Source organism: Bombus terrestris, chromosome 4 (assembly GCF_910591885.1).
Source record: "Bombus terrestris chromosome 4, iyBomTerr1.2, whole genome shotgun sequence".
Classification (NCBI taxonomy): domain Eukaryota; kingdom Metazoa; phylum Arthropoda; class Insecta; order Hymenoptera; family Apidae; genus Bombus; species Bombus terrestris.
In genome coordinates, this window is record NC_063272.1 from 13437055 (window position 1) to 13464067 (window position 27013).

The 27013-nt window shown below is 39.0% G+C and overlaps 2 protein-coding genes and 1 long non-coding RNA gene across 6 annotated transcripts; 1 reads left to right on the top strand and 2 right to left on the bottom strand.

The window, feature by feature from the left end:
- Window positions 1–526: 526 nt before the first annotated feature.
- LOC100648742 (E3 ubiquitin-protein ligase RNF8) lies at window positions 527–2801 on the bottom strand. Of its 3 annotated transcripts, none has more exons than XM_012307957.3 (5): window positions 2779–2801; window positions 2303–2445; window positions 1310–2204; window positions 818–1234; window positions 527–750 (listed from the first exon to the last, which is right to left on the bottom strand). In XM_012307957.3, exons 2-5 carry the CDS (start codon window positions 2429–2431, stop codon window positions 698–700), a joined length of 1494 nt encoding a protein of 497 aa, XP_012163347.2. In that variant the 5' UTR covers window positions 2432–2445; window positions 2779–2801; the 3' UTR covers window positions 527–697. The 3 variants fall into 3 exon arrangements, with proteins under 3 accessions (XP_012163347.2, XP_012163346.2, XP_048260829.1); XM_012307956.3 differs by lacking the exon at window positions 2779–2801 and adding an exon at window positions 2540–2772; XM_048404872.1 differs by lacking the exon at window positions 2779–2801 and having other exon boundaries at window positions 2303–2772.
- Window positions 2802–3275: 474 nt separating this feature from the next.
- LOC100648551 lies at window positions 3276–26951 on the bottom strand. Of its 2 annotated transcripts, none has more exons than XM_012307952.3 (11): window positions 26674–26951; window positions 20174–20384; window positions 19985–20087; window positions 18888–19749; window positions 18365–18798; window positions 18176–18285; window positions 13153–13278; window positions 10813–10905; window positions 7533–7699; window positions 7251–7425; window positions 3276–6661 (listed from the first exon to the last, which is right to left on the bottom strand). In XM_012307952.3, the coding sequence occupies exons 1-11, from the start codon at window positions 26680–26682 to the stop codon at window positions 5448–5450; spliced, it is 3504 nt and encodes a 1167-aa protein (XP_012163342.2). In that variant the 5' UTR covers window positions 26683–26951; the 3' UTR covers window positions 3276–5447. The 2 variants fall into 2 exon arrangements, with proteins under 2 accessions (XP_012163342.2, XP_012163344.2); XM_012307954.3 differs by lacking the exon at window positions 26674–26951 and adding an exon at window positions 20734–20988.
- LOC125384819 lies at window positions 21175–25707 on the top strand. Its single transcript, XR_007223617.1, has 2 exons — window positions 21175–23699; window positions 25550–25707. It is a non-coding gene; the product is annotated as an uncharacterized LOC125384819 (long non-coding RNA).
- Window positions 26952–27013: the final 62 nt, after the last annotated feature.

Genomic DNA, 27013 nt, shown 5'->3' on the forward strand with positions numbered 1-27013 from the left:
CCCTTAATGAACAATAACCCTAAGGAACGTTTTGTCTTAAAAGATGTTTGATGGCAATTAAGAGCCTTGACAATAAATTAATCTCTTGTGACAATTCTATAGATTATTGCGGATCCGATTAAGTATGGCCGATGGATGGATTATAGTTTATGATAGGTCCCAGGACGTAACAACATAGTTATTTAACAACGCGAAGAAACAATATGAAATAATTGATAACCGCAAAAAATAAGTGAATCGCGTGAAATCGCACTTCAGCTCCACGGGGGTCACCGGTGACCTCAGTGAGATAGACTCATCATAATTATGTACCGTAACATATCTCTTGTAGATAATATTTCAATATTATATGTATCACATAATAAAAAATTCATCGTGGGGTCACGGGCAATCCCTGTAATATTAGTGTGGCATTCAACGTGTTAATACTACATCTCTAAATGGCGTCACTTTTTCTTAATAATGTTCTTTTCATAAATATAGTCAAACTACTAAAGAATAAGAAGAAATTTTTCTTTTACAAAAATTTATAACAAAAATAAATCATATATTTTTTACATAACTTCACTGCTATACCTCAATTTTATAATATTAACATTTAAAGGCTTTTAATACAACTATTTCTTGGTAAAAGTTAGTTGTAAAATACTATATATTAACATAACAATATTAATGAAATAATATATCAAACTAAATTTTATTTTCTTCTCACAGTAGTTTTGCAATGATCTTTTCTCTTGCACTCCAATGCTGAAACATTTTCAGTTATTTAAAAAATATTCTTTTATACATTTAAACATTACCTATATACATATACCTTGTCTTTCTTTTATAATTCTTGTTCTTCTTTCCTTCAATTGAGTAGATAAATTTTCTAAAATACTTTCAATAAAATTATCTATAGCTATTGATATATTCATTGATGATATTAGTGCTCTACACACTGGACATTCTTTTTTCTTTTTGATCCATAGGTGTATACAATGATGACAAAATGTATGCATACAATTTAATGTTGTTGCTTTCACAAATAATTCTGAACATATACTACAAGTTAGTTGTTCATCCATTATATCATTGACTTTATTAAGTACACTTTCTTCTTCTTCAGTGTTTATAGTAAGCTGAGTAGTATTTGTTAAATCTATTGTATCTATAATTTGATATTCTGAAGGATTATCCATAATTTCTAAAAATATACAACTATCACTGAAATTTTTGGAAGACCCTGCAACTATACATAACAAAGCAATGAGTTTATTATAATTTAATAAAGTATTTAGTATTTTTATTATAAAAAAGAATGTACCATTATTTTCTACTGTTCCTACTTTAACTTCTTGTTCTTTTAAAGCCTTTTCTGCTATTTTTAATTTCTCCTCTAAAATTAACTTTTCATTTAACAGTTGAGCTTGTATACTTTTTTCTTCTTTAACTTTATTCTCCATCACATTTTTCCATTCAGTTTGTTGTTCTTCTCTCCACTTTTCCATTTGCTCTTTCATTTTCATTTCCAATATTCCTTTCTCAAGCTTACTTACACTTAATGCTTTTTGCCATTTTTGTTTCTCTTCATTCAATTTCTTTTCAAATTCAACTCGTTCATTTTTCAATTTTTCTAATAATTCAGTATACCTGTATTTTAAATATTGTTCTTGAACATCACCATATTCTATTTTCTTTTCTAATGTTGTAATTTGTTTTGTAAAATCTTCAGCATTCTTTTTCGTAACATTTTGCTGCTTTAAAAGTTGCTCTAATTGCTGTTTTAGTTTATCTTGTTCCGTTTGTTTCATTTGTAATTTGTCTTTAAGAACTTTTTTTTGACATTCTTGATTTTCTGCAAATGTTTTCGGTTCTACAAGAACATTGTCTAATATCTGTTTATCTAGCTTAGACTTTTTAACTAGAACATTGTCTAATACCTGTTCATCTAGCTTAGGCTTTTTAACTTTGTGTCTATATTTAACATCAAGGGTAAATAGATATTTAAATTCTTCAGATTCACTAAATTGTATAACATCTCCCTCATAGATTTTTTTACTCTGACCAGATACTACCGGAACATCATTAACAAATGTAGCAGAAGAACTTACATCTTTAATAGTCCACTCGTCTTCTTCACATTTTAAAATACAATGCTTTCTAGATATTACTGCATTCAAAATGATTTCATCATTATCTCTTGCACGACCTATTCTAAACTGCGAAGAAAATTTTTAATCAATGTTATTAAGAAAAAGAAATTGATTAAGGCAATTTATTAAATAAGATAGTTTAAGATTCATGTTTGTCAAAATACCTCATTTTTATCAATGTGAATACTATGAGGAATGTAATTCTGATTATTAATTCTTATTAAAGTAGGTGCGTGTAGATTTTCAGCTGAATCATCCAATGTTGTCCTTTTTCCTATTTTTGAACCTTCCATCGTCCAAAGTTATTCTTTCATTAAAAAAACAAATTAAGAAGGATTGAATAATGCATTTGCTTTTTTAATTATATTTGCTTTTTTATTGTTTACAGCGCTTTGCTTTACATTGTCTAGAAGTGCAGGAAGATAATAAACAATAGAGTCACGTGATATAGAAACCGGACCAAAATTCTTGATTGAATTGTCTGATTCCCATAAAAATAAACTATACATAAACACATAGAAACGATATCTTGCGGTAAATTTTGAACAGCATAAAGGGATAATGCATAGAACTTTTAAGGATGATGTAGAAGCGAGAGTGTTTTCGTCCAAAACCTACTAGAGGGCTTATCAGGCTTTACCTAGCAGTTTCGCGCTTTAGACACCAGGATAGGATAAGATGTTCAGAAATTGTATTTGTAGATGGTGCTTGTTGCCAGAGCATTAATGAGAAAGTTCTTTTGTCATCGAATCAGTAACCATCAGCACCATCTGACGGCAAAGTGGGGAGTGTCCCTACAAACTTATAGAGATCATGACATGAAGATAAAGATATAGTATGCGCACAACACACACACATACACACAGTCTATTCAATGAGACGAGACAGTAAACGTAAACAAAATTTGATTACATATATATGTATATATATATATATATATATTTATATTTAAAATTGAAATTATTAAGTAAAAGGTAATATATAGAAATATTTGGTACATAAAATATTCTATTTGTGGTAAGAAATAAGTTTGTTTAGTATATAAATAATAAATCTGAACAGAGACTCAGAGAACGATCTTCTCCAAGTATTTAGAAGTTAAATATCAAATAAGGGACAGAAATGACACTGATAAAATTTGCTTTAATTCAGATAGTATTTATTTGATAGGTATATAATACATTGAATTTGTCAGCACAAGTGAGAGAAAACACACTTCTCGGCGACTAATACTTGCTTGCTCTTATATTCCTACACTACTGTAACCGAATGTACTTTTCTTCTTGTTCATGGAACGGAGTTTCTTTTTTCTCTTTTTTTATTTTTTTCTTTAAATATCAACTTTTTATCCAACCGACTATCTTTTCATATAGTAGTTGGTTAACAAGTCGCACCTGAAAGAGCATAGTCTCTGGTAGATTTGATGTTGTACGTAAAAGGGAATACAGATAAATGTATCAATTCATCAGTATTTGGCAATTAAAACATGTGACGTTAAGAATATTATTAATTTCTTCCTTTTATGTCGAAGATGTATTATGAATGTGTAATACATTCCTTTGCGTAAGCGCATTACAACGAAATGAAATTTCAATGTTACAAAAGTTGCAATTTTAACAATAATTGGTATTATGTCTTAAAAGATTGGCAAGTAATTGATTTAATGCAACGAACCATAATAATCGTACTGTTCGGTAAGCTGCATATCAATGAAGAATAGCATTCTTCGGTAAACACAGCGAATGGCTCATCGGCATTTTTTTCGAGGACAGGATCGATTTGACGGTCGTTGTCTATTTACAATATTTGCGATAAAGACTAATTAATTTATAAACATCGTTGTTATTTATGTACAGACGTAATATAAACGCATCATACCTTATAAAATGGACATGTGTAAAAGTGTCGCGAATCAAATAAATAGTGACCTGATTCGACTTGGTTTTGAAAAATACATGGCTTATAATTGCCAATAGCCCACAACATCTACATCAAAACTAACAAACAATTTTCAAACGAAATTAATCGAACTTCTACGCGCAATTTTTCTATCTAAAAGATACAGTGACAATGACATATAAAAGATGAAAACATACTTTGATTTCGCTCTATTCACCTCCTACATAAAACAAACGCAGGAAAACATAACAAAATTCTTAGTATGTACCTAAGATCGCAAAATATATATGCATGTATATACATATATGTATATATTTAAAACTTAGTTACTATAATGCATATGTAACGAACGATTTCTTATTGTGCGATCTCGCGTACCAAAGTATCTAACAACTAAAGAGCAGAGTCGATGCGAAGATAAAGAAGTTGGTATAGTAATTGTGATATTACAAAGAGTCATAATTTGAAAAAATATCGCAACACCATAAAAACACCGTTTCTAATCTAAATATCTAAGTAAGAACCAACTTCTTCATCTTCAACCGATTTTACCAATATATATAATCGTGACAAAACATCATCGAAACTATCTCATTGGTTTGGTAAAAGATACATCTCCCATCTGTTTGCAATCGAACGTATAAGTTACAGGTACAGAAGTAATAGAAAAAGTGCGCGTACAGTGTTTGAAATAACCATTTGAACGTTCATTTGCGTAAAAGGACATCATGTTATCCTCGGAAATATTTGAAGTAATTGCCACAAAATTATTATGGAATCATCGAATGAACTTGTTCCAATCGAATTATTAGATTGAGTAATAAGTTCGTTTGTCTCAACCGCGAACACATTTCGAGAAAATAAATGTAACAGAAATAAAAAAAAAATATTTGTAATGTGTATGTTACTAGCGTTAATAAACATACTACTCAAAAATGAATTGAAAGACTTAATAGGGGAGAATGACTAATAAAGGTTAATGTTGATGAAATAGCAATATTATTAATTGAACGAAACCCACGATACACAACTCGAGACGTTACTAACAGTTTTAATATTCATAGAAATCAGTTTCATTACATTTAAACAAACTTGCAATTACAAATAAGCCGATGTTTGTATTCCGCACGAATTAACCGAGAAAAATTTACTAGAATAAATCTGAATATACGATTCCTTGTTAAAACGACACAAAAACAATCAAAATTTTTTAATAAAAAAAAAAAACGAAAAGTTTTGCAGTGAAGGAATAAATAAATCCCTAAAAAGATGGCAAAAGTTCGTGAAACAAAATAGTGCATGCATCAATTAGGTGTGTGTTATATAAATATTCTTGTAAAGAAAAGCGAACTTATTACTTAATCTAATACATTAGCCTGATCTAATACATTAAAGAGGATCGTGAGAACGTTACTTGATTTGAACGTTACCCCAAGCAAATTGTATTGGCAATGGTGGAATATCGCTACTCGTGGATGATTCGTCTTCACTGCTCGTGGCAGACGTCTCTTCTGAAATCATTGCTTCGCCACCTGCTTCTTGAGGCCTTTGACCTGCGCCACAATCTTCAGCGGCTGCGGCAGCCGCAGCCGCAGCAGCAACGGCAACGGCCACTGCAGAATTCGTAGTTACTGCTGTCGCAGAAGAAGAGGATGTCGAAGAAGTAGACGAGGCTGAAGAAGACGGGTCGCTTCTAGGTCTTCGTCGAGCATTCGGTGTAGAATTAAACGTAGGCGCCCATGCAGATTCCTCGACTCGTGTGGAATCCGTAACGGAAATACTTTTGGATCTCGCTCTCATATCTACGGAAGCCCTTCTAGGCGTCAATCTGAGCGATCCTTGTCTCGACACTGTTGTCGTTGTTTCCGATCTACCCATTTTGGGTGGCGTTGCCAATGACGACCCATCGCATCCTCCTTTGAATTCATCATCGATTTCCAATGTCCACGAAACTGAGTCACCTTTCTCTACCATAAACTTTACCATGGATTGTGAAGATTGTGGACCGTTCTTGTCGGGAGAGAGAGAATTTTCGACGTGCTCCGGGCCTAAAGAACGCGAAAGCCTAGGCGTCAAGTTCGCAAGAACGGTCACTACTTCGTTTTTTTGACGCAATCTCCATTGCAGTTCCTCGTTACGTTGTGCCAAACGCTTGTTCTGCTTGGATATTTGATGAATCGATTCATGCAGTACCTCGTTATCGTGAGATATTTGCCTCTCCACAGCCTCTTTACATTGAAGCTGTGCTTTTAAATCTTCGCATCTGGCCTCAAGAGTGTCTACACGCTGTTGCAAAGCTTCCTTGTCCTCGATCTCTCGTTTAATATTATCGAGATCCGATCTCAAAGAAGCGTTCTCTTGGCTTTTAATTTCTAGCACCGATCTTAAAGATTCGACTTCTGCTGTCAGCGCAGCTCCCTGATCGTGAACGACAGATCTCCTCTTAAACTCCGTTTCTCTTCGTAGAAGTTCAGCTTCTTGTTCGGTTCGCAATTTCACGATTACGGCACGATGTTCCTTTGCGACCTCATTTAAAGAATCTCGCAATCTGACCTCGCACCTGCGCCTCTCCTCCTGTAGGGCTGCTTCCAAGATGGTAATTTGTTCCGCGTGTCGAGCTTCCACTAAAAAAATCGGATACAAATTTTTTCTTAGTATGATTGACGTCATAGAAGATAAATTGAAAAACGGAAGAAAAACAAAGTTAGGAGACGAGAGAACGGATTAAGTCCGTCGAACGTGCCAACCTATAATTAACTACGATGAACGTTACGTGGGCACTAAATTGAGCGTTTGTGAAGTTCCTGCGTGTGTCCACTTTTGAAAATTCTATCTCTGAATTATTTAACACTACCCGAGGTGCGCGTAGGCACATCAGCCTCGCAGATTTTAATTAACAATTGCTCTACTTTAAGGCTCTACTATTCAGCACGACGTCAGGATCATTATGCTTGTTACCAAGAGAATATCATTATCATATGATGCATTGTGTCAGGCACAGAGTATGTAAAATATAAAATATACTTCACATATATGCTCTATTTGAAAAAACAAAATTAATCGAATATTAAAGTAATTGGAATCAAAATGTAATAAAAATAGGGACATCAAATTTTAGAAACTGCGCGTTACAATATATACGCACAATGCATTATATTGGTTTCTCACTTTCTCTAAGTAAAAGAAACGCAAATAATTCTTGGCAAGACTTACGATCTTCACGAAGATGGTCCAAGGCTTTTCGATGATTCTCTCTCTCCGACTCTAATCTATCTTCAATGTCGAGGTTCCTAGCTGTTAATTTTTCGATTTCCGTACACGAAGATATCCATTCTTTTTTCATATTCTCGTAATCTTTCTTTAGTTTTGGGGTAGAAAAGGCGTCCAACTGAACATTAGATTGTAAAAGAGAATATAAGGTCAAATTGGATGATATATGTTTAGGCAGTAAAATAAGACATAATAAAAAATCAAAAGAAAGAGAAAGCTACGTACCTCATAGGCCAAATATTGTATGGTGATAGAAAGGGCTTGTATAACTTGTTCCGCCGGTTTTACGCGAAGTGCATCATAAGGTATGTCGGTTTGTGCGGCCTGATCTCGCGTCTCTAAAGACGCTCTTGTCACCACATAGCTATTATTGTGCTCCTTAGTTTCGCGATCTGCAACCAATGCCACCGGTCCCATCACCATTACGATTCTTTGTTAAAATCGTAGCAGAAGTTATTTGTTATCCGTCAAACTGGTACACCACTTCGATTTGATAGATTTATTCCTTTGAGCTATTGATCGTACAATTCCTATCGCTTCTTAAGTAATTCCATCGTTATCTATATGAATAATAGCTTTGACCACGCTCATCCTTCGACTTCGGACAACTCATCACGATGAAAGTTGAAGTAGATATCGTGGTAGATATAATACCGATACCTTATAAAATTGACTACGTCCAGACATTTTATACGAATAAATTTAGATGGTAGAATGAAGAAAGTTGTGCGGAAAACTTGTTTTAGGAGAAAAAACCGTATATTCCAGTCTTGGAAAGTCGAGCTACCTGTTTTTCAGGATATTTCAGCTATTCGGCTTGACGCACTGACCCCGCAGATGCGGAGGTATTTTGGAGAAAACGCAATTATCGTTGTGACACGCGGAAAATTCACATGTACAGATCATTAAATCGTAACGACAATTTGGCCTGGCTACGTCATTTGAGCTTCATCCTCCCATTATTACCGATGTACGTGAAAGCACGCGGATGCGTCCGTAGCCCCGCACCACCACAACTTTGATTCTATTGAGCACCTTGGACCAAGCTAAAAAAAGTGCAGCTGGTAGATCGATCGAATTTAATCCAACAGTCAACCCCAGTGGAAAACGTTCAAGATCACGGGCCAGTCAATGAAGACGCACTGGGTTAAGGTCAACTATACGATAGTCGTGCCGTGAACACGGAAAATCCAAGAAGTTAATGGTACTTAATGACCTTCGTAATGGGAACATCCAAATCGCTTATTACCCGAGTTTCCCCGAAATTGATCGGCTTATTTTCGCCACAGGACTACGAAGTATCGAATATTTGTCACTTTCACATTTATTTATACATAGTTGTAAATCTATACATATTGCCATTCGATCTATCTTTCTAACATCGTAACGTTTCTGCGATCCATCAACATTTCTGGTTGAAAAAATATCTCAGATTACGTTACACTTTTTTCCAATAAAAAGTATGTGTTCTCCATTTATATGAATCGAGTCTATTTGCACAATGAGCTCTTTTTATTCGATTTACACCAGTGATTCAGCTGAAAAATGCAAGTGAACTCGATCACGTCGGAATCATTGAATAACAATAATCGAGCAACAGACATGAGAGAAACCTAAACGGGATCGTCATTTGTAACGATTTGCTGGCCAAGTCCGCACTTCGACTGAATTAGCACGAGCCACAGGCTGCCTCGCGGAGCGATATATCCCTCCTTCCTTCTTGTCGACCACTCCTACCACCTTGAAATGAGGTGCAACCTCGAAGAATACGAAGACGATGGACACGCGGAAAGCTGTGTCTGGCCGGACACGCGCTCTACGCACTTCGTACGCACGACTTGAATATGACCCACAATATCTGAATATGTTTCCATAATTGCTTTAATGTGGCTCGTTTTCTTTCTACTTTGCAAAAGGGAATCCAAGAAGCGTAATTTACGCCATACCGCCTTACTAAGAAATTAACATACAGAATGCTAAGGAGTATCAGTAGCAACTACCTATTGGTTTATTTATCATTCAGTTGTTCAAGTTTATGGATCATGAAAACGAGGACGATTTAAAATTCCGTTTCAACGGTATAACTCGTTCTAGTAATAAGGAAAGGTGAGGTTGTAGAAGATGAAAATCGGTAGGTGAACGAGCGATGAATTATTACAAAACGTCGTGCTCCGAATAAATTCGCTTTTCCATTTGGAATTAGTTACCCTTACATGGTAGTAAGTGACCGTATTCGTATGGAACGGAGATACCTTCGTGTCTATGGATATAGTGATTCGAAGATAATGAATCGAATGATCGACGATCGATAGCTCTCTTCCGCTAAGAAAACTTTGCAAACAATTGTTAATTCTACTCACCATTATCTGTTTCGTCACATCGTAACGTGAATGTAATGATATATTAGAACTATATTTTGGCTGATGGCAACGAGACACGTTTTGCTTCTAGTGTGGTACTCTTATTTTCGATTAACCAGATGCTAATAAAATTATGTATAAATTCACAACAAAACTTTCTTGAAAGTATAATACTTCATAATGCCCTTTAAAAAAAAAAAAAAAGAAACAGCGGATTGGACGAAACAATTTACTGAGATCTTAGGATTACTTACTTAGTTTTACTTAGGTAAGCATTTCCCTAATTTATACTACTTATCGATATATTTTCCTGTGAGTGCTTCATAAATGATTAATAAAACAATAAATTAAAACGAAATGAAGTACAAGACCGTGACTCGTAGAAATTCAACTCGTAATTCAATGTTTTCTAGGACATGGACTGTCATTGATAATAATTTCTAATTCTAGCAATTTGTTCCACATAAGCGTACATGTCGAGTAAAAAAACTGATCCACTGGAAGTAACAATTAATAATGAATCGAAGTCAGCGAAATCGAGGATGAAACGTTGATAAGAAAATCATCTTGAAAGCAGAAATGCGACTCTCTCGAAACTATCACCGAAACTGCCGGTTTAAAGAATTACTTTCGCTCGACTATTTCTGGTCCTTACTTGCTCTGATACTTTATTCTCTGCTATTGCCCCGCGGGGTTTTCAGCACCTTCCAGCGAGGATAGGGAGCAGGATTTAGTCCCGAGGACTAGTGAAAGCTACGACTTTCTTCGAAACGACGAACAGTATAGAGTGATACGCACGTGTGCGTCCCCGTGCATGCGGAGAAACGGTCGTACGCACCGCAAAATGACCGTGGGACTTTTTTAGAAACTAGCTGTTGCCGGAGTAGCGCGGTCAATGAATTAGAAAGCACGACCTGCTGATGTTTCCTTACGGTGTTATCTTTTTCAGAAGACAACATTGAGAACAACGCTCTTTTCTACTCCATAAAAATCAATAATCTATTAAAACAAGTTGTTTAAAATGATTGAGGTGTCTGTTGTAAAGTTCAATATATATATGTTATATGAATGGAGAACTTGGTAAAAACAAAACAGTTACAAAAATAGCATAAAGAATTGTTTCCAAATATTTTGTGAAATTGTACCTTTTATGGATATCGTTGAATTATGCTGCTTCGCTGGGACAGTAGTTAATCTCCTGGTTATTGTCGGCTTTCGCGTGGCTGATGGGCTCTTCTCTAGAAACAGAATTCACTATGTTAACGAGAGCATGGTACATACACACCGGTAGTGCCTTAAATGATGTGTTATCGAGTTTGCAAGTACCGTACGCTGTAAACCGTTTTACTGTCCGCGTCAGATACCATACGTGAGAGCGCAAGAAACACATTCACTCATGTAAGATAACTCGGACACGAAGTAATATTTTAAAATGATATTTACTGGAGTGCATGGAGACCATGATTGCTATGATTCCTTGAGAGCGCAATTTACACCCCATCTTAACTACCTATTCTATTTGTAATCGTTATCTATTATAGCACACTACACTCGGAAGTCGCGTTACCACTAAGAATGCCGATCACGAAGTTATATCATAAACACGTTGTTCATAAATCACGTTCCTCTAGTGGAATATTTCAACGGAGTACACGAAACCCGTCAAACAATCAGACTGAGTGGCACACTAACTTTCCTGAAGGATTGCTAGGACATCAATAGTATTCGGTCGGGGAGTTAAACCGCTTAGACGGTTGAGGTAAGGGATGCATACCGTTAGAATTCTGATACATCATAAACAAAGCGACCGGGGATTTATACCTGTGACTACTTATCGTCAAAGGCATACAATGAAACACAGGCATACAATGAAAATAAATCTTGAAATTTAAAGATTTAGCATAATTGCTGTTATAAACTAATTTTTCACTCCGGAGAAAAGATCGTTAATAAGGTATAAATAATTCTAATTATAAGGTATAAATAAGTATTATTATTTTTTTTTATTGGTCTATAAGGTAAGGCAACTAAATAAGAAGCTTTGAAGACTTGAAATCATCAAGAATTCGTAAGAATATCAATGTATAATAAATACATCATCAACATTGATCGTACAACGTATTGAGCGAATCGAACATGGCCACTTGCCAATGTTTTCAATGCTACGTCTGGATCAGAATAGATCTACCCTGATAGCCGAGTGTCGACATAACGTTGAACGCGTTGTTACGTCGCGTGAAAAGGTCCGAGCGACGCCCTTCATTGTCTGACCGTCAAGGCCCAAGCATCGTTAGAGAAACCCTTAATAAACCTAAGGCCCCACCACAAACCAAGTCTTATTAGTTTGCAGGAAGCTTTAATCCTGCAAGTATTTATATATTTTATATATATATCTTATAACTGGTACTTAAAAAGCCCTTAGGTCTATTGTACATCCTTTCAAATTACGGAGAAAGGAAGTAGTTAACTAATGAGAAAAACAAAATAGTTGTTTAACGGAAAAGCTGGTTTTTCTCATAAACAATATCGCTCATGAACCACGTTGGTAAGAGGCTTCTTCCTCCCATCTTCATTCCCAACAGTGTTCACAACCAATCGGCATCGCAGATCATTGCCCTCACTTTCCTAACTAAAAAGGTGAGCAACTAATCCGCGTTCTTGGTTCAAATAGGACACCCATACCGAGCTTTCCTCCGTAATCAGATCAGAACGAACTTCAGAGTTCCTTCGGCTCTCACAGTGCCCAGAAGTCCGACAGCTCCTACAGCTTTCACGGTGCCCAGAGTTCTCACCGTTCCTACATCTCTCAGAGTTCCTACACTTCCGGCTGTTCCTACTGCTCCGACTGTTCCTACTTCTACTGCTTCTACGCCATCAGAAGAGTCACTATATTGGTTCTCATAACGAACGAATAGTCAAAGTCAACATATACACGGATTCTCTCATCTACGAATAATCTTTTTCTTCGTTACCTGTATCTTAATCAACGGCGTTACTACTTTGTGTGATTGTATAAATTGTTGGAAATATATATTTTTATAACTCTGGGAATCCCAGTGTTTTATTACAGCAACCATCCCTATTATCCTAACCGAAATAAGGGGATCGAACTATTCGTGGTGTCGATTATTACAATCGTAACGGGAATTTACGACTCCCGTTGACGCGTATTCTAGCGATCGCGTCTCCCCGCGATAGCTCGAAAATATACGCGTTTTTATATTTTTGCTCGTTAATATAAACGATTAGAGGATGAGAGAGTGTTGCGTAGAAGCAGGCGTTCGAAAAAAAAGCGTTCTCGTCGCATTAACGTCTCCAACCGGAAGCACGCAGCGGTGCCCTCGACCTTTCGTTTCCTCCGTTCAATCAGTGAATAGCAGGCATTTATGTGTATACATATGTATATACGCACATATGCTGGACTACGATATGTGCAAACTCGTCTCACAATTTAGGGCGAGCAAACCGGACCCTCCATAACTCACCGAGATTGATAGGCGAAATTTCTACACAGTTCTTCTTCGTGTCGAAACTGTTGACACGATTCTGTTGATTACCACGACCGTTTGCTACCAGTCTTCTAGGTGGATTTACCGATGTCGGTGATCTCTCTGAAAATACAAACGTAAAAGTGAATTTCTTCATTATCATATAAGCGATGGAATAATGATGGTTTCATCTTTCTCTGTTCTTGCGTGCCTATTTATAACAGGGAATTACGAAAACAAGTAGTTTCCATAACACGTAGGATTACGTGTCGGATAGTTCATCGACCGTGGAATTTTGTTTCGCTCGTCAGTCGTAGTTACTTTAATAACATTTTGCGCATCATCGGAATTCGTGCTTGACGAGGCAATATAGCGGGACGAGCCCGACACGAAGAGCTAAGTTTGAACCATGCTCGTCGATTAAACCAACGAGGAAAAGAAAACGTTTATTATGTATACCAGGCTGCACGTAGCCGTTGCCTACGAGCTTCTGCATATAACGGCCTATACGAGCTCTCGTGTGCATAATATCTCGAACCGATCTTACACATGAAAGAAACTAGCCGCGCAAATATTCAAGACACGCGTTTAAAATAATCAACAGCAGGTAGTTAAGTAATATTTCTACACCAATCCTTAATCACGTTATTAATTGTACTTACAATCAAACGCGTCAGCTACAAAATAATGCATTTTTATTTTCTTTAAGCGTATCCAGTAAACCATTACGATTCTATTTTAAGAATCGGAAAGTTTACCCTCTCTAATTGTTATTTTTTCGATATTATTTCACGATAAGCCGTTCATTGAAACGAGCCACGATTATATAGTATTTTTGCATGTTTCTTATGCCTATGAAATATCATAAATCATTCGCGTTTCGCCAGTTACCGGTGATCGAGTGTGATATAATGAGGCGAACTACTTTCTGAAAGATTCCTCAAAATAACAGTAATCGATGGCCAGGGTAAAAGAGAAATCACGCGACAAGGTGTGTAAGTAGGGTACCTTTGATCCTCGGCCGTAACGTTTTAGACTTGTTTAAGAGAAACCGTTCGATCCGTCTACCTTTTTGAATGCCTATGCAACACATCGGGAGTCAGTCTCGCTTGTACTCGCGTCGCTTCAACTTTCTAGCGTTAAATGAACCACGAAGGAAAAGACAGCTGGTGGATAGTCACGGACATCCTTTTTCCTTTCTTTTTATGGAACGCGATTAAACGATTGACTAAAAGGAGAAGAGGCTTGATGGCCTATTCGCATTTCCGTCGTGTAGATTAAAATCTGAAGGCGATGAAAATCGTTCTAAAAGGTGAGTGTACGTCGGCAGCACCTTTTATTTATATGACTATACCTCGCTTGAAACTGCCGAGTCGCATTTTCGCCGAATCTCTGACGAAATCCGTCCGAAGAGCTGGCCTACCCTTCGATCCTTGCTGTCCCATTTTCAAACCTCTACTTTCACCGTCGCTTCACCGTCGTTTCATCCTCGATAAAATCATTATGTAGGACTGTGGCCAAGTAAATGTGCGCCTTCACCCCGTCGTATCTTCCGAGGCCATGGCGAGGCTTGTTACTCGAGTGGGTTCCGTGACGATAACTAAACACTGACATCGTGAACGCTCACGATTATCCGGCACCATCCTCCGATGTTATTCCAGAAAATGTTCAAATTGCAAAATTTCTTCTTTCTGGTCGCGGTTACGGTTGACACCAATTAGTACAATTCGCACAAGCAGCCTCACTTTCGCTCCATCGACCTTACTCTCGATACGTCGCGCATGTTCTTTCGCGCTCCCTCGAAGAATCCGATTCCTTCGTGAGAAATAACGCGGATGAAAGTACGATCGACAGGTTCGATCATGGATTGCGCGTTCCTTCGGCGACCTGAATCGCAGAGTGTAACGACTGTCTTTCACCGGCGCGATCGACGATGTCTACAACCATGTGGGTTTAACATCCGACTCTGATGGCGATTGCGTAAGTGGTAGATCTGAACCGGGTGCGTACCGGTGGTCGTCGGCCTTGGGAACGCACGTGGTCGCCGGGTGCACCTGTCTAAAAGGGTGGGGACATACCGAGAGAACCACCGGCGTCGAGCGAAGGACGTGTACGCACAAGTATAAAGTGGCCAGTTGAAGAAAGGCAATGCCGGAAATAAACCACTAGTGCCGTTGACCTGTAAGCTCGACGTGAAGCTGCTAATGTACAACGAAGAGTTAGACCGAGAGGCTGATCGCCTTGAATCCCTCTATTCTTGCGTATAGCTCTATCCAAGTACAAACAGGAACGTAGCCAAAGATTTCTTCCGTAACGGTATCTTGCGAAACTTTCATTGGAGTGTCCCAGAGAGGGGATGGTAAAATCCAGTCTTAAAGCATTCAGTCTTGCGGCTCAGATTCCTCTGGCGATCGATGCGAAATGTGGCATAACATATTGTAGGCGTACACAGCAGGGTTGCTGGTTCGAAATACCGTATTCTTATTGATATTCGCCCAGACTCAACGTTATCTTCGATCGTTCTTTCTATATCGGGTGAGAAAAAACGCGAACACTCTTGTGACATGGGTAGAAAATCAGGTCACGTCGAGCGCGTTCGTGAATACGATTGACACATTACATGTATGTGTAGTTCGAAGGGTGTCGAATATACCCTACCCTAACACGAGAAACAAACAATACAGAAACCAGGAGAAATTATACAGAGATTAGCGCTTAGCTCGAAGCTCGAGGTTGTACGAGCACAACTTCGATGCACTTTGCACCGTCACCTTGCGGCATTCACTGACGACGATACACCGGCTGTTCGTTCTTGCGCTCGCTCCTGCTCTTTTTGTCGCACACACGTAACCTCTATCGTATACCCCCGATAAAACTGCTGACCCGAATGGGGTAGAGTATAGAGTAAGAGATCGTGAGAAAGGGGAATAGAGAGAACGAGAGTGAGAGAAGGATAGAAGACGCAGCAGCACCAGAAAACCAAAGGGGCGAAAGAGCGAGAAAGATGGAAGACCGGAAATGCAACACGCGTGCATAAACAGCGTCCGAGCGAGCACGAGGTCCGCCGAGGACTGCCGACTGGATGCTGCTGCTGCGACTGCTCACGGCCTGTCTCCATCCAATGGAAGCGAAACTGTCCAGTGGCGCCGGAAGAGGGGCATCGGCGCCCTCGCTCTTTTTCCTATCTAAGTTTCGCGCGCCTAGGACGGGTCGATACAAAACACCCTCCTACGCCCTCTTTTACGACTACTCCCACCCTTCTTTGCGGAACGAACCACCTACGCGATATGTCTGCACCGGAAGGTTTCCGCGACGAATCAACGGCAAACGTGTATTTAAACTCCAAAATTGATCCATTCTGTCTCGACAGCTTCAAGGATATTTTGGCTTTGAATTAAAGCCAGTAGAGGGAATGATATATTTGAAAATCTACATTGCACCTGTGCATTTCAATGGAAAATTTATTTTAGGCTTTAGTCGTCAAGATCGAAGTTTTATGACTTTTGTTGTCTTTTGTATTCTTCTAGTCTATCATAAGAAGGAACGAGTAATCTCTGTAGGTCAGACGATCTGTTACGACGATCGGTCTGTTACGTCGCGTGAAATAGTCCACGCGACGTCCTTCATTGTCTGACCGTCAAGGCCCAAGCACCATTAGACAGACCCTCAATAAATCTAAGGCCCTACCATAAACCAGTCCTTAGGTCTGTTACACATTCTTACATATTACGGAGAAAGTCACCTAATTGGAAAAACGAATAGTTGTCTAAAGAAAAAGCTGGTTTTTTACCATAAACAATGTCGCCCATGAGCCACGTTGGTAGGAGGCTCCTTCCTCCTATCTTCATTTTTAACGTTGGTCATAATCAATCGGCATCGTGGATCGTTACCTTCACTTTCCTGACGAAAAGTGTGAGCGACGAATCCACGTTCTTCGTTCAAAGGGCACACCCTTATCGAGCTTCCCTCCGTAATCACATAAGAACGAACATCACTTCTTTTACTACATCAGGAGGGTCAACTCAACTTCTACTACTACACTAGACTGGTTCTCGCGATTACAGAACAGTCTATCAACTGGAGTTTATCAACAGAACAGTCAAGTAACAGTCAAATCTCATCAATCAGTCTAAATCAACTCGAGCTAGAGGGCAGTGCAAGGAACAGCAAGAATCTACAAGTCAAGCAGTCATCATCGTCAACACGACAGGAGTCTCAGGTCGTACTCGTTCGTAGTTGTCATATCAAATACTCAATCTTGTATCACACTGAAGTTGTTGGATAAGTCAAAATATATAGTAACCTGTTAATAACAGAGTTATATTCAATCAACTACCCTTATTATCCCATGAGAAATAAGGGATCGAACGATTCATGGTGTCGATTAGTCTAGTCGTAACGGGAATTTACGACTCCCGTTGGCGCGCTTCTTCGAGATCGCGTCTCCCCGCGAACGTGTGAAAGTTAATTACCAATTCCCTTTTTTTGAAAAGATGCGCACTAAATTACTAGTTTGTATAAATGGGTGTTAACATTTTTCAAACGGTAAAATGTTTCTCATTTCAAGCTCTACTTTCTATATCGACATAAAGAAAAAGAATAGTATACTGAAGTGTTTTTAATATCATGCAAAACGGTTACTGGTTTTCTTGACCTTTGCGGTTCTGAGTTTTTTCTTTCTTTTTGTAAAATGGTATGCGGTCAAACATAATTCGATATCGCAAAATCAGCTGGTGTTATATTTATTCGAGCTCCACTGATCTACACAAGGTCTCGCTTCAGACTACTACTAATCCATAACCTACCTCACTATCAATCATACATTGAAATATATAAATTGAAATATATAAATGAAGCAGTTACGAATAAAACGTTAATTAAAATTAAATTGCGGCACGTGTTACAGGCATTCTGTTAAACATTCAACACACAATCATTAGCACACACACATGAAGTGGTAGATATACTACATTTTAATTTAATTTGCAATCATTTAAAAATACATATTAATTTGACTTACTTGGTGCGTCTTTGTTAGGTCCGGTGCTGAGATCACTCAAGGAGCTACGAACGGAGCTTCTGGCAGTTTCTTCGATTGGCGATTTTATTTCTTGTCGGCCACGTATTCTCCTGATAATTCGTAACTTCTTATCAAGGCTATATCAATAGAAACTTTTAGAAACAAAGATCACAACAATTAATATCTCACCTCTTATCCTTATTACTGTTATTATTTGCGTCACCAGATTTCTTTTGAGTTGATCCCGTAGGAGATGGTTGATTAAGGCTCTGAAGTACCCTTGACTTTACTTCCTTCCTGATCGACCTAGTCCTTTGTTCGCTTTTCCCAGCCTCGATTTTGCTCATAACGGCGTCCCATCGTCCACTCTTTCTAGCAGATCTCGGTAAACGTCGAGCTTCTTTCTCGGCTTCATCTTTCGGCCCAGACTCGATCATAGCCTTGATTTTCGAGACAACGTTCCTCTTAGGCATCTTGTATTTTTTTAATGGGACTGAGTCAGCTTTGTTCTGCGTTTTCGATCTCATATTATCATTGCTTCTTTCCACTTCGATTATCGTAATATCAGTGGGATTCATCGAGCCGCTGGAGTCAGCCGATCCATCCAGAGGATTTACAGGAGCCTAAATATTATCCGTTAGGCGAGCTATATATACGAGCTATATATAAATATATACAAGCATATACCAAATAAACAAAATTATCAACTCGCCTGTAAATAATCCATAATAACATCCGCTTTGATTGGTGTCGGCTGGCTCCTCTGTGAGACTTCCGTATCAATGGTATCGGGAGTGCGATCCTCGTGTTCCACAACTGCCTCTTCAGGAACATGAAGTTCGTCCTGTCTTTTATCGAGATCCGAATAAATACCACTCGAATCCATCTCTTCTCCTGTAAAACTCGGACATCTTCGACCACCAGGCGCGCAGAAGAGGGTACCGTCGATCACTTGAGCTTTCCTATCGCCACGTACGATTTCTTCATATGCGTCAGCATCGCTTTCCGTAAAGAAATCCGAATCTGTCATCGGATCTTGCCTGCAAGGAGCGGGTAGATTCGGGGGTGGTGCGACGGATGGTGGATCAGCCCCACGACTCGCTGGCCTCGAGTTCTCACCGTCACCTTGATAACCAGCCTCGAGACTAGTGATACTGGTTACCGATGTAACGAAACTGATAGGAACAGTGCCCCTAACAGGTTCCGTTGGTTTAGGATCGAGCGGTAACTCTTCCGGAGATGGTGTTCTCTCGCTTGAAGCTTCTTCGGTCGGCTCAACATCCGCTGATGGCCTCGATGCAGATGCTCGCGTTAACGCCAATCTAGAGCCTGCTGATCCCGTAAGATTTTCGCAGGATGGCGTCCTGGAGCACTCTAGTGCAACTGTGAAGTCGGTCATTTGGTCGGGGGTCAATATGCCGAGGCTTTCGTCGTGTTCAAAAGAATTCTGCTTATTGAGCATCAAATAGTGTGGTGTATTTACTGCGTTATCATTATAATTGCCTAGAGACGTTTCCAAGAGGCAGCTCTCACCAGCGTCCTCGATCATATTCAACTGAGAATTTTCGAGCAAACTGTACAAATGATAATAAAGAAATTTTTATTAAATGAGGAATAATAATTGACAAAAAAATACTATCTTGCTACATTTTTTTTCGATCGGTGGAACAACGGTTTTCCTTTAAATTACCAGGTTTATGAGGAGATTCATAAACGACTGTTAAGTAATTTTTCTAATACCTGACTCTAGTGAGCACTAGCGTTTTGCATTTAAAATTTAAACGCAATTAAATAAATGTTATGGTGTACCTGAAAAAGCTGCTCTTTTCTTCGGCAAAGTGAACCAACTGTTGCACGTCATCTTTGTCAATATCCCACACAGGTGATATCGTGAACGTCTTATGTCCCGAATCTGTTGATCAAGTAAGGAAATACGTAATAGCTAAATTTTCTCATTTAACTATTTCTGTCCGTAAGTAGGTAAATAATTACTGTCACCTTCGATCGACGGTGTAGACACAGCCCGCGTCCCGCACTTCGTTTTAGGAGCGCTGGTCTCGTCCTCGGCATCGACGAATGATAAACATCCCGGGAGTACCAATGAACGTCGATGTCCAGGTACAAGCGTCGGCGTACCAAGTACTCTCGATTTCGGGAAAAAAGACGGCCGTGCCGCGCGTGGAACTGGTATCCGACTTTCCCCGACGTTCTGCAATCACACAGACAAAATGATAAATTCGCGTGCGTAAACTAGGTTACCATAAAACTATTTCACGCACTCGTTTAGCCAGTCAACAGACATACACACATTCCATCGAGAGAGTTACAAATTCCTCCATTTATCCTCTAATTAGTTGAATCGTTCCATAGCCTGAAGCTTCAGTTAACTGAATATAGACAGACTTAATCGCATTGTAGTGATCGTCGCAATGACGTAGTAGGTTCACACTGGTGTCTTTAGACCGCGTCAAAGGTTAAGACAACATTCAATTAGATTATTGGTAGGTAAAAGAATCTAAAAAATGCCTGATTTTTCAAGGTTAAGATAAATTCTTGACCCGAAGATGAAGACGAAGAGTCCGTTGCCCTTGGCCCATCTCCAAATAAAACCCTTCGTCCCGAGGTGAATCAGAAGTGTCTCTCTGGCAGTTGGCTAATTTAATTTTAGCCCTGGTCAACCACGTTACTTCTCTCTTGTGGCCACCTTTACCCAGTGCCTCCTGTTTCTCCTCATCTTCGTACGTAAGAACACGCGTAACACGTTCCCCTTTAGCCTGTTTAACGACCAACGAAAACATTACTCGGTGGTCGATTAGCTTTATCGTTCGACCGCGAATCCGCTCGTATAATATGTACCCGTCTATCTAGTATCGTGCAAACATTAAGCTGGCCGAAGCGTTTCTATCAAAGTTCGAATATCAGACACTTGGTGTATTTGTTCGTAATCCGACTGATAAAATCGACCACAAACAAGATTTAGCTATGCAGCTTTGTAACAGTCTAGAACGAAAAGCTACGTTAGCCTGTTACTAATAATAGTATTACCAATGGCTAGCTGAAAGTGAGGAACCGGCTACCAGAGTAACAGAGTGCGTTCACCGACGATCCTGTTGAACGACGTCGTCGGCTGAGAACTGGGTTACAGCTCGCGAGTTTATTTACTACGAATCGGTTCTCGTCGATCCGAACACTGCGTGCAAATTCTTTTACTGAAACGCTGTTTTACTCTTTATATTTACATTCACATCGAACGCTAATATTTCGTCCAATAACTTTTCACACAAAAGCGATAAATTATTCAAGAATCGTGCATTATTGCATTGCACACACGTATACATACATATACACAGTATACATATATAGCTATCTACGTACAATATATGACGTACCCATCTTTTTCTAGTGGTTACAACACAACATCAATATTGCGACTCGGTAGTTTCTAAATCAATCGATATTCGCAAAACGCTTGTTATCGATCTAGGAAAATGTCAAGGCCAGACAGGGCAACGAGTAGATATCAAACAAGACGAATAGTATGTTAAATATTGCGCTGACTTTGTGATGGCGCGAAGGAAACGTGGCAAGAATCGGAATCAACGCGTGTACACGCGTTGACGAGCCGATGACGAGCAAAGGCCAGGCCCCGAGCATAACTTTATTCCATTAGGCCTTAATTTGTGTCAATTCGAGCCGCCTACCCAGTCGTTATCTCTTACCACGCGAGACGAAACAACTGTGTTAATTAGGAGCACATTCGTTTAGATTTTCGTCGATCTAACGGAATCACAGCAAATCCTTAAAATCTCACCGACAACACAATGCTATCATTCAACGGAGAAGAAGAAGGAAAAAAGAAGAAGAATAGGAAGCGGAAAAAGAAATATTCACACGATTTAACTAGCCGTCCAATTCGCTATTTGAAATCGTTACACTTTGCTTTGGCATAAATGTCATTTTTTTCGATCAGCGAAATCAGCATCGAGATGAAAAATGCCTGAAACGCTTTCTACGAACAGAAAGACTTTCTAAAAGGCCGCCGCGTTTAGAGTTATAAATTGCGACGCATTTGCGCATTCAGTTGTTTTTGCTTGCCGGATGTCGTCATTAATTCAAATTAAACAGCAAAAAAAAAAAAAAGAAGGAAAAGAAACTGGATGAGGAAATAAAAAAGTTGCTGCAATTTTGTATAATTTCACTAGCCGGCAGGCACAAGTTGCAGATAGCGTTTGGCAACGTTGGTCTACGATTTACTCGATCCGCTGTGCGCGACCACGTAAGTGACAAGCACACGTGACGCGTGTTATGATTCCATAGCTACATAATTCCGGCTTGTCGTAATTTAAATAGAATTAATTACTGCACCTGTGTGAACTTCACTGTGCTCTCGACCGCGATCGTCTACGCCGACACGTTTATATTCCGTGTACACGTAACAGCTTTGATAAGATTATAAGTGAAGGTCCATCGGACCTGGCCACGTATCAAACACGGAAAAATACATGTTCATTGCCGCAATAACATTTACACAGATATCGTCGAACAGCGACCGAACATTGTAAAATCAGAACACAATCGAAACACATCAGCATATGACCGTTACTTAGCGCATCTTTGCTTGCGTAATCACCGATCTTTGGAACACCGAATTCAACACGCGAACGAAACCACACAACAAAACTATCCCTCTCCGATTTCCATCCGTTTACCTATCCATACGAAATAAAACAAGAATAAAAGCGAGAACATGAAGAGTCACGCGAAAAGAGAAGCTCAACTCACGATCGCTTCAACGTTCCTCTTCACGGTTATTTGGTCGCCTCATAATTTGATTCGACGCCACTTTCCCTGGCTGCACAAAAACACTTCGGTTGGATAGTCCTCGCTAGAGGACTATTAATAAAGCCAACTTTCCGTGTACTGAGTCACGGGACGAGGAGGATTCACCCCGTTCCAGTAATTCGTAAATACGACGCATTTGCGACGCGCATTTTATTATGTACGTATGCGAAACAATAAAACGGAATCCCGTTGCGAACGAGTTCAACTCGAGAACCGAAATTTCCCTCCGCAGGGAAACGCGGGAAAGTTTTCCAACTACGAAAGAGAAGCGACCGGATCGATAGCGACAGCACGATCGCGATGCGCCCGCCGCGTGTACGACAATGAAACGTTCCGGATTCGCTCGGTGATCCCCTGGTACTACCTATGCCACCACCGCGAGCATCCGCACACCGATACACAACCATACAACCAAACAGATAGATATACGCTATACACGCGTGCCCTCCTCATATACACCTTCACCACGCGAACGATGTGGACTGACACTCCGCAACAACGATTACTATTCTTCAGAAACACACGGTTTCTGCATTCACCGGCCCGTGAATCCGTATACGAGCACACACGGTGCCGATGTACACGAAGACTGTACAGTGAACGTCATCAACCGAAGAACAAGGCTACGTTTAACTTGCGAGCTTGACTCCACGTTTTTTCCTACATACTGTCGTAATTAGCGGTACGTTCTCGTAGAATTCATTTTATCGAGGTTGAAGTAAACTTTGTTCTATCTATCGATAAGCGCAAGTGCATGTATAAAAAGAGAAAATGAAAAATTCTTATTCGTAGAAATCGAGGATCGCTATTGAAAATATTTCTCCGTTCTCTTTTTCATCTTCTCTTTTCCCTCGTGTAGAAGAATATAGCGTAGGAAAGTAGAGAACGAGATAAACGTAAAAGACAACTTTCACCGACGATTATCTACACTGTACGCACGATAAAATCGAGTCGCTGATACTTGATAAGCCTAACAAGTGAAGTTACGTGTTATATGCATAATCATAGGTTACAGAGAGGCATTGTAAGATGTAAAAACCGCTCAGACGTGGAGGCATTAATGAATAGTAGTTATTTCACGGGAAACATATTGACGCGATACAACACTATGTTAAACGTCCGGAAGAAAATCAACCTTCGATCGGCCGGAATACACCGAACACGACACGTTTCGCAAGCCTGGAATTTCACAGTGTTCTATAGTACAAATGTTTTACATGCCGGCGAACGGTCCCTTTGTATCTGACATGTTTATCGATTTTAGGATCGAATTCGTTCTATAGCTACACGACCGGTCCTCGTCGACCTTTATATACATCCGTTCCTACTTCCCGCCGTATAAAAATCCCCGAGGACCTTGAAAGGCCTCTCCCTAACCTCGACATGCCGACTGGCCAAGTCGGCACATTTTCATGCAATGCCGCATATACGCGTGAAATTTGCGTCTAACTAAATGATTGTCTTTTTCACAAAAATACTTGCAGTTTCACACAGTCTTTCGTTTCGGTTACATCACAAACGATATCGTAACGAAATGTCTGGTAACTACATTGCGGAAGTTCATGCATTTATGGAAAATTTAAACGTGCAAAAATGTACAATATGAGGTACTCGTTATAATATTTAGAGAGTGAAACAAATTTCTACTTTGATTCTATTAACAAATAATCTTTTACATAATAATTCTCAATTACGTCTAAAAAATAATTCACGTTGTAAATTTCCTTTGAAAAGTATTGGTGTGTCATTAAGAATTATTTTACGCGTTTCCTATGTTCTTTTACAACACGTGAAAGAATTATCAACGGCGATGAAACAGTTGAAATAAAAAACGTTTCGACGACCATTATCGGTTCACCTACCCCGATATCATCTATGAGCGTTCGCTCTTCTAGACAGAAATATAATACAGTTGACCGCAATTCACTGCGTTTTCGTGCCAACTATTATATATACACACAGGTCCACTCGAAAGCGCTAAATGCAGTTGTCTAACAAATTTGTGGATGCATCGCCCACATTCACGAGATTTAGTTCGTGCGACTTTTGTACGGATACGATCTCGATATAACTGCCTAATTTGCAGTCGGTGCACGTTAGAAAAAGTCTATTTGCACATGTACCGGTTCGTATAAACGAGCACGTCTCCAAAGGACCGTTAAACACGGTGAAAATTTTATGAAGAAAGCACCTGGTCGTATAATGGGTCAGTCAGTAAACACCGCTTTTACAACCAGTTCGCGTGTCTTTTCTCTTCTATCTATGCATCTGACATGTTTGATGATAGTTACATGACGTCCAATGATTGACGCGAATGATTATGGCGTTCGATTGATGATGCGAAATAAATCATCCTGAATATCGCGAAATATTAAGTACAAGTATATTATATTGCACGATGAATTTATAAATTTATTCTAATCATCGACAATAATCATTGAATACTATTCCAAACTTCTTGCATATATTTCACTTAAACCTCTTATTTTTTCCCTCTTACAACGTGCATGATCCTTTTACAATGTTTTTCAGTTCAACATACTATAAGAATCAAATCGGTGTTGACTATACGGAGCACGTATGCACTGTTCATCGATCACAAAAATTCATGACATAGCTTATATGAACGTCCGTGCATTGTATAAACGTAACATGGAGATATATATTCTGCATTGTATCGAAACTGATGGCATCGAATAAAAAAGAAGAGAACATAATGATAGTCGGAGCTTAAGCATTAGCCGATGTTATGGAATCAAGATAATCCTGCTCTATTCGTTTGTAAATGGGTTACTGCTAAGAAATTTCTTCAATGCACAAATAAATGTTTATATCAGATCGTCACGGTTTCCGCACTACTGCGAATAAATAACTGTTTACGGTTCTTACCATTTTGTACTTAACTAACAATAAAACTCTTTTTCTAGAATTAGTACATTTTTTTTACAATTAAACCTCTTTTTATACATTGTACATATATAAACACACATGTATATATAGCGCGACACTTGAACCTATTGATAAATCAGTATCCGGATACTGTTAATTGAATAAAATTAACTGCCCATTAGCCCCACGTGTATCTGAAGTAGGTACTGTATTTATAGTATGCGTCGAATAATACATCAAATGTTTATATATGAATAAAAAATTTAATTAACAGTAAAAAATTGTTAACGAAGATATATGTAATCATTAAAGTAATCATGCAAATATTTTCATTATTATCGCCATATCAGTAGCCCTTCCCTCATACTCCAACAGCAATGTCGACTATGTGCCCGCAGTCCGGCTGATCATGACGGCGCCAAACTACTTTTTCTGCCGAGATAGACCATGACTACTGTGCATAGTCGATACATCGCAAAACGTACCGATAGCATTTTAATTCAGAAATTAATTACAATAAAGTAATTCGCTCACTCGCTCGAAGAGGTATAATTGCCAATTGAATTGGTTATCCTATCGGAAACGATCTTCTCTAAGAATCAGCAACAGTTGTTGACAGATTAGCAGTAGCACGTTCTTGGTGCAAAGTCTTAAGTATAAATCAATTAAAACTAGGTAAAACATATACAATTACTAGACATATATAATACACCATACTTGAGTGACACAATAAATTATTTTAATCCTTTATTTTGACCAAAACTCACCTTAGCCATCGTGTCGTGGGTGGGTCCTAAAGATTGTTCGAGTCCGAAAAAATCTGATTCCGGCTCCGGATATGGCTGGTACTTTTCGTTGACATAAGTCTTGTTCTGCAAAACAGCAGTAACTGCAGGGGTCGCATTCCTAATCGTTTCTTTTTTTCACGCGACTCTCCTTTTCGATCGCACCCGTGTACAAGTTTTCGTAGCGACACGTCGATTGCTTGCGAGTGCCTTCACGCAGCGACGCTCCCGACGCCGGCGTCGCCGAGAACGACGTTATTGATCGACGCTGTGCGGAGGCGTCGCTACCCGCGAAATGGAGAAGGGGATGGAATTACCGGTG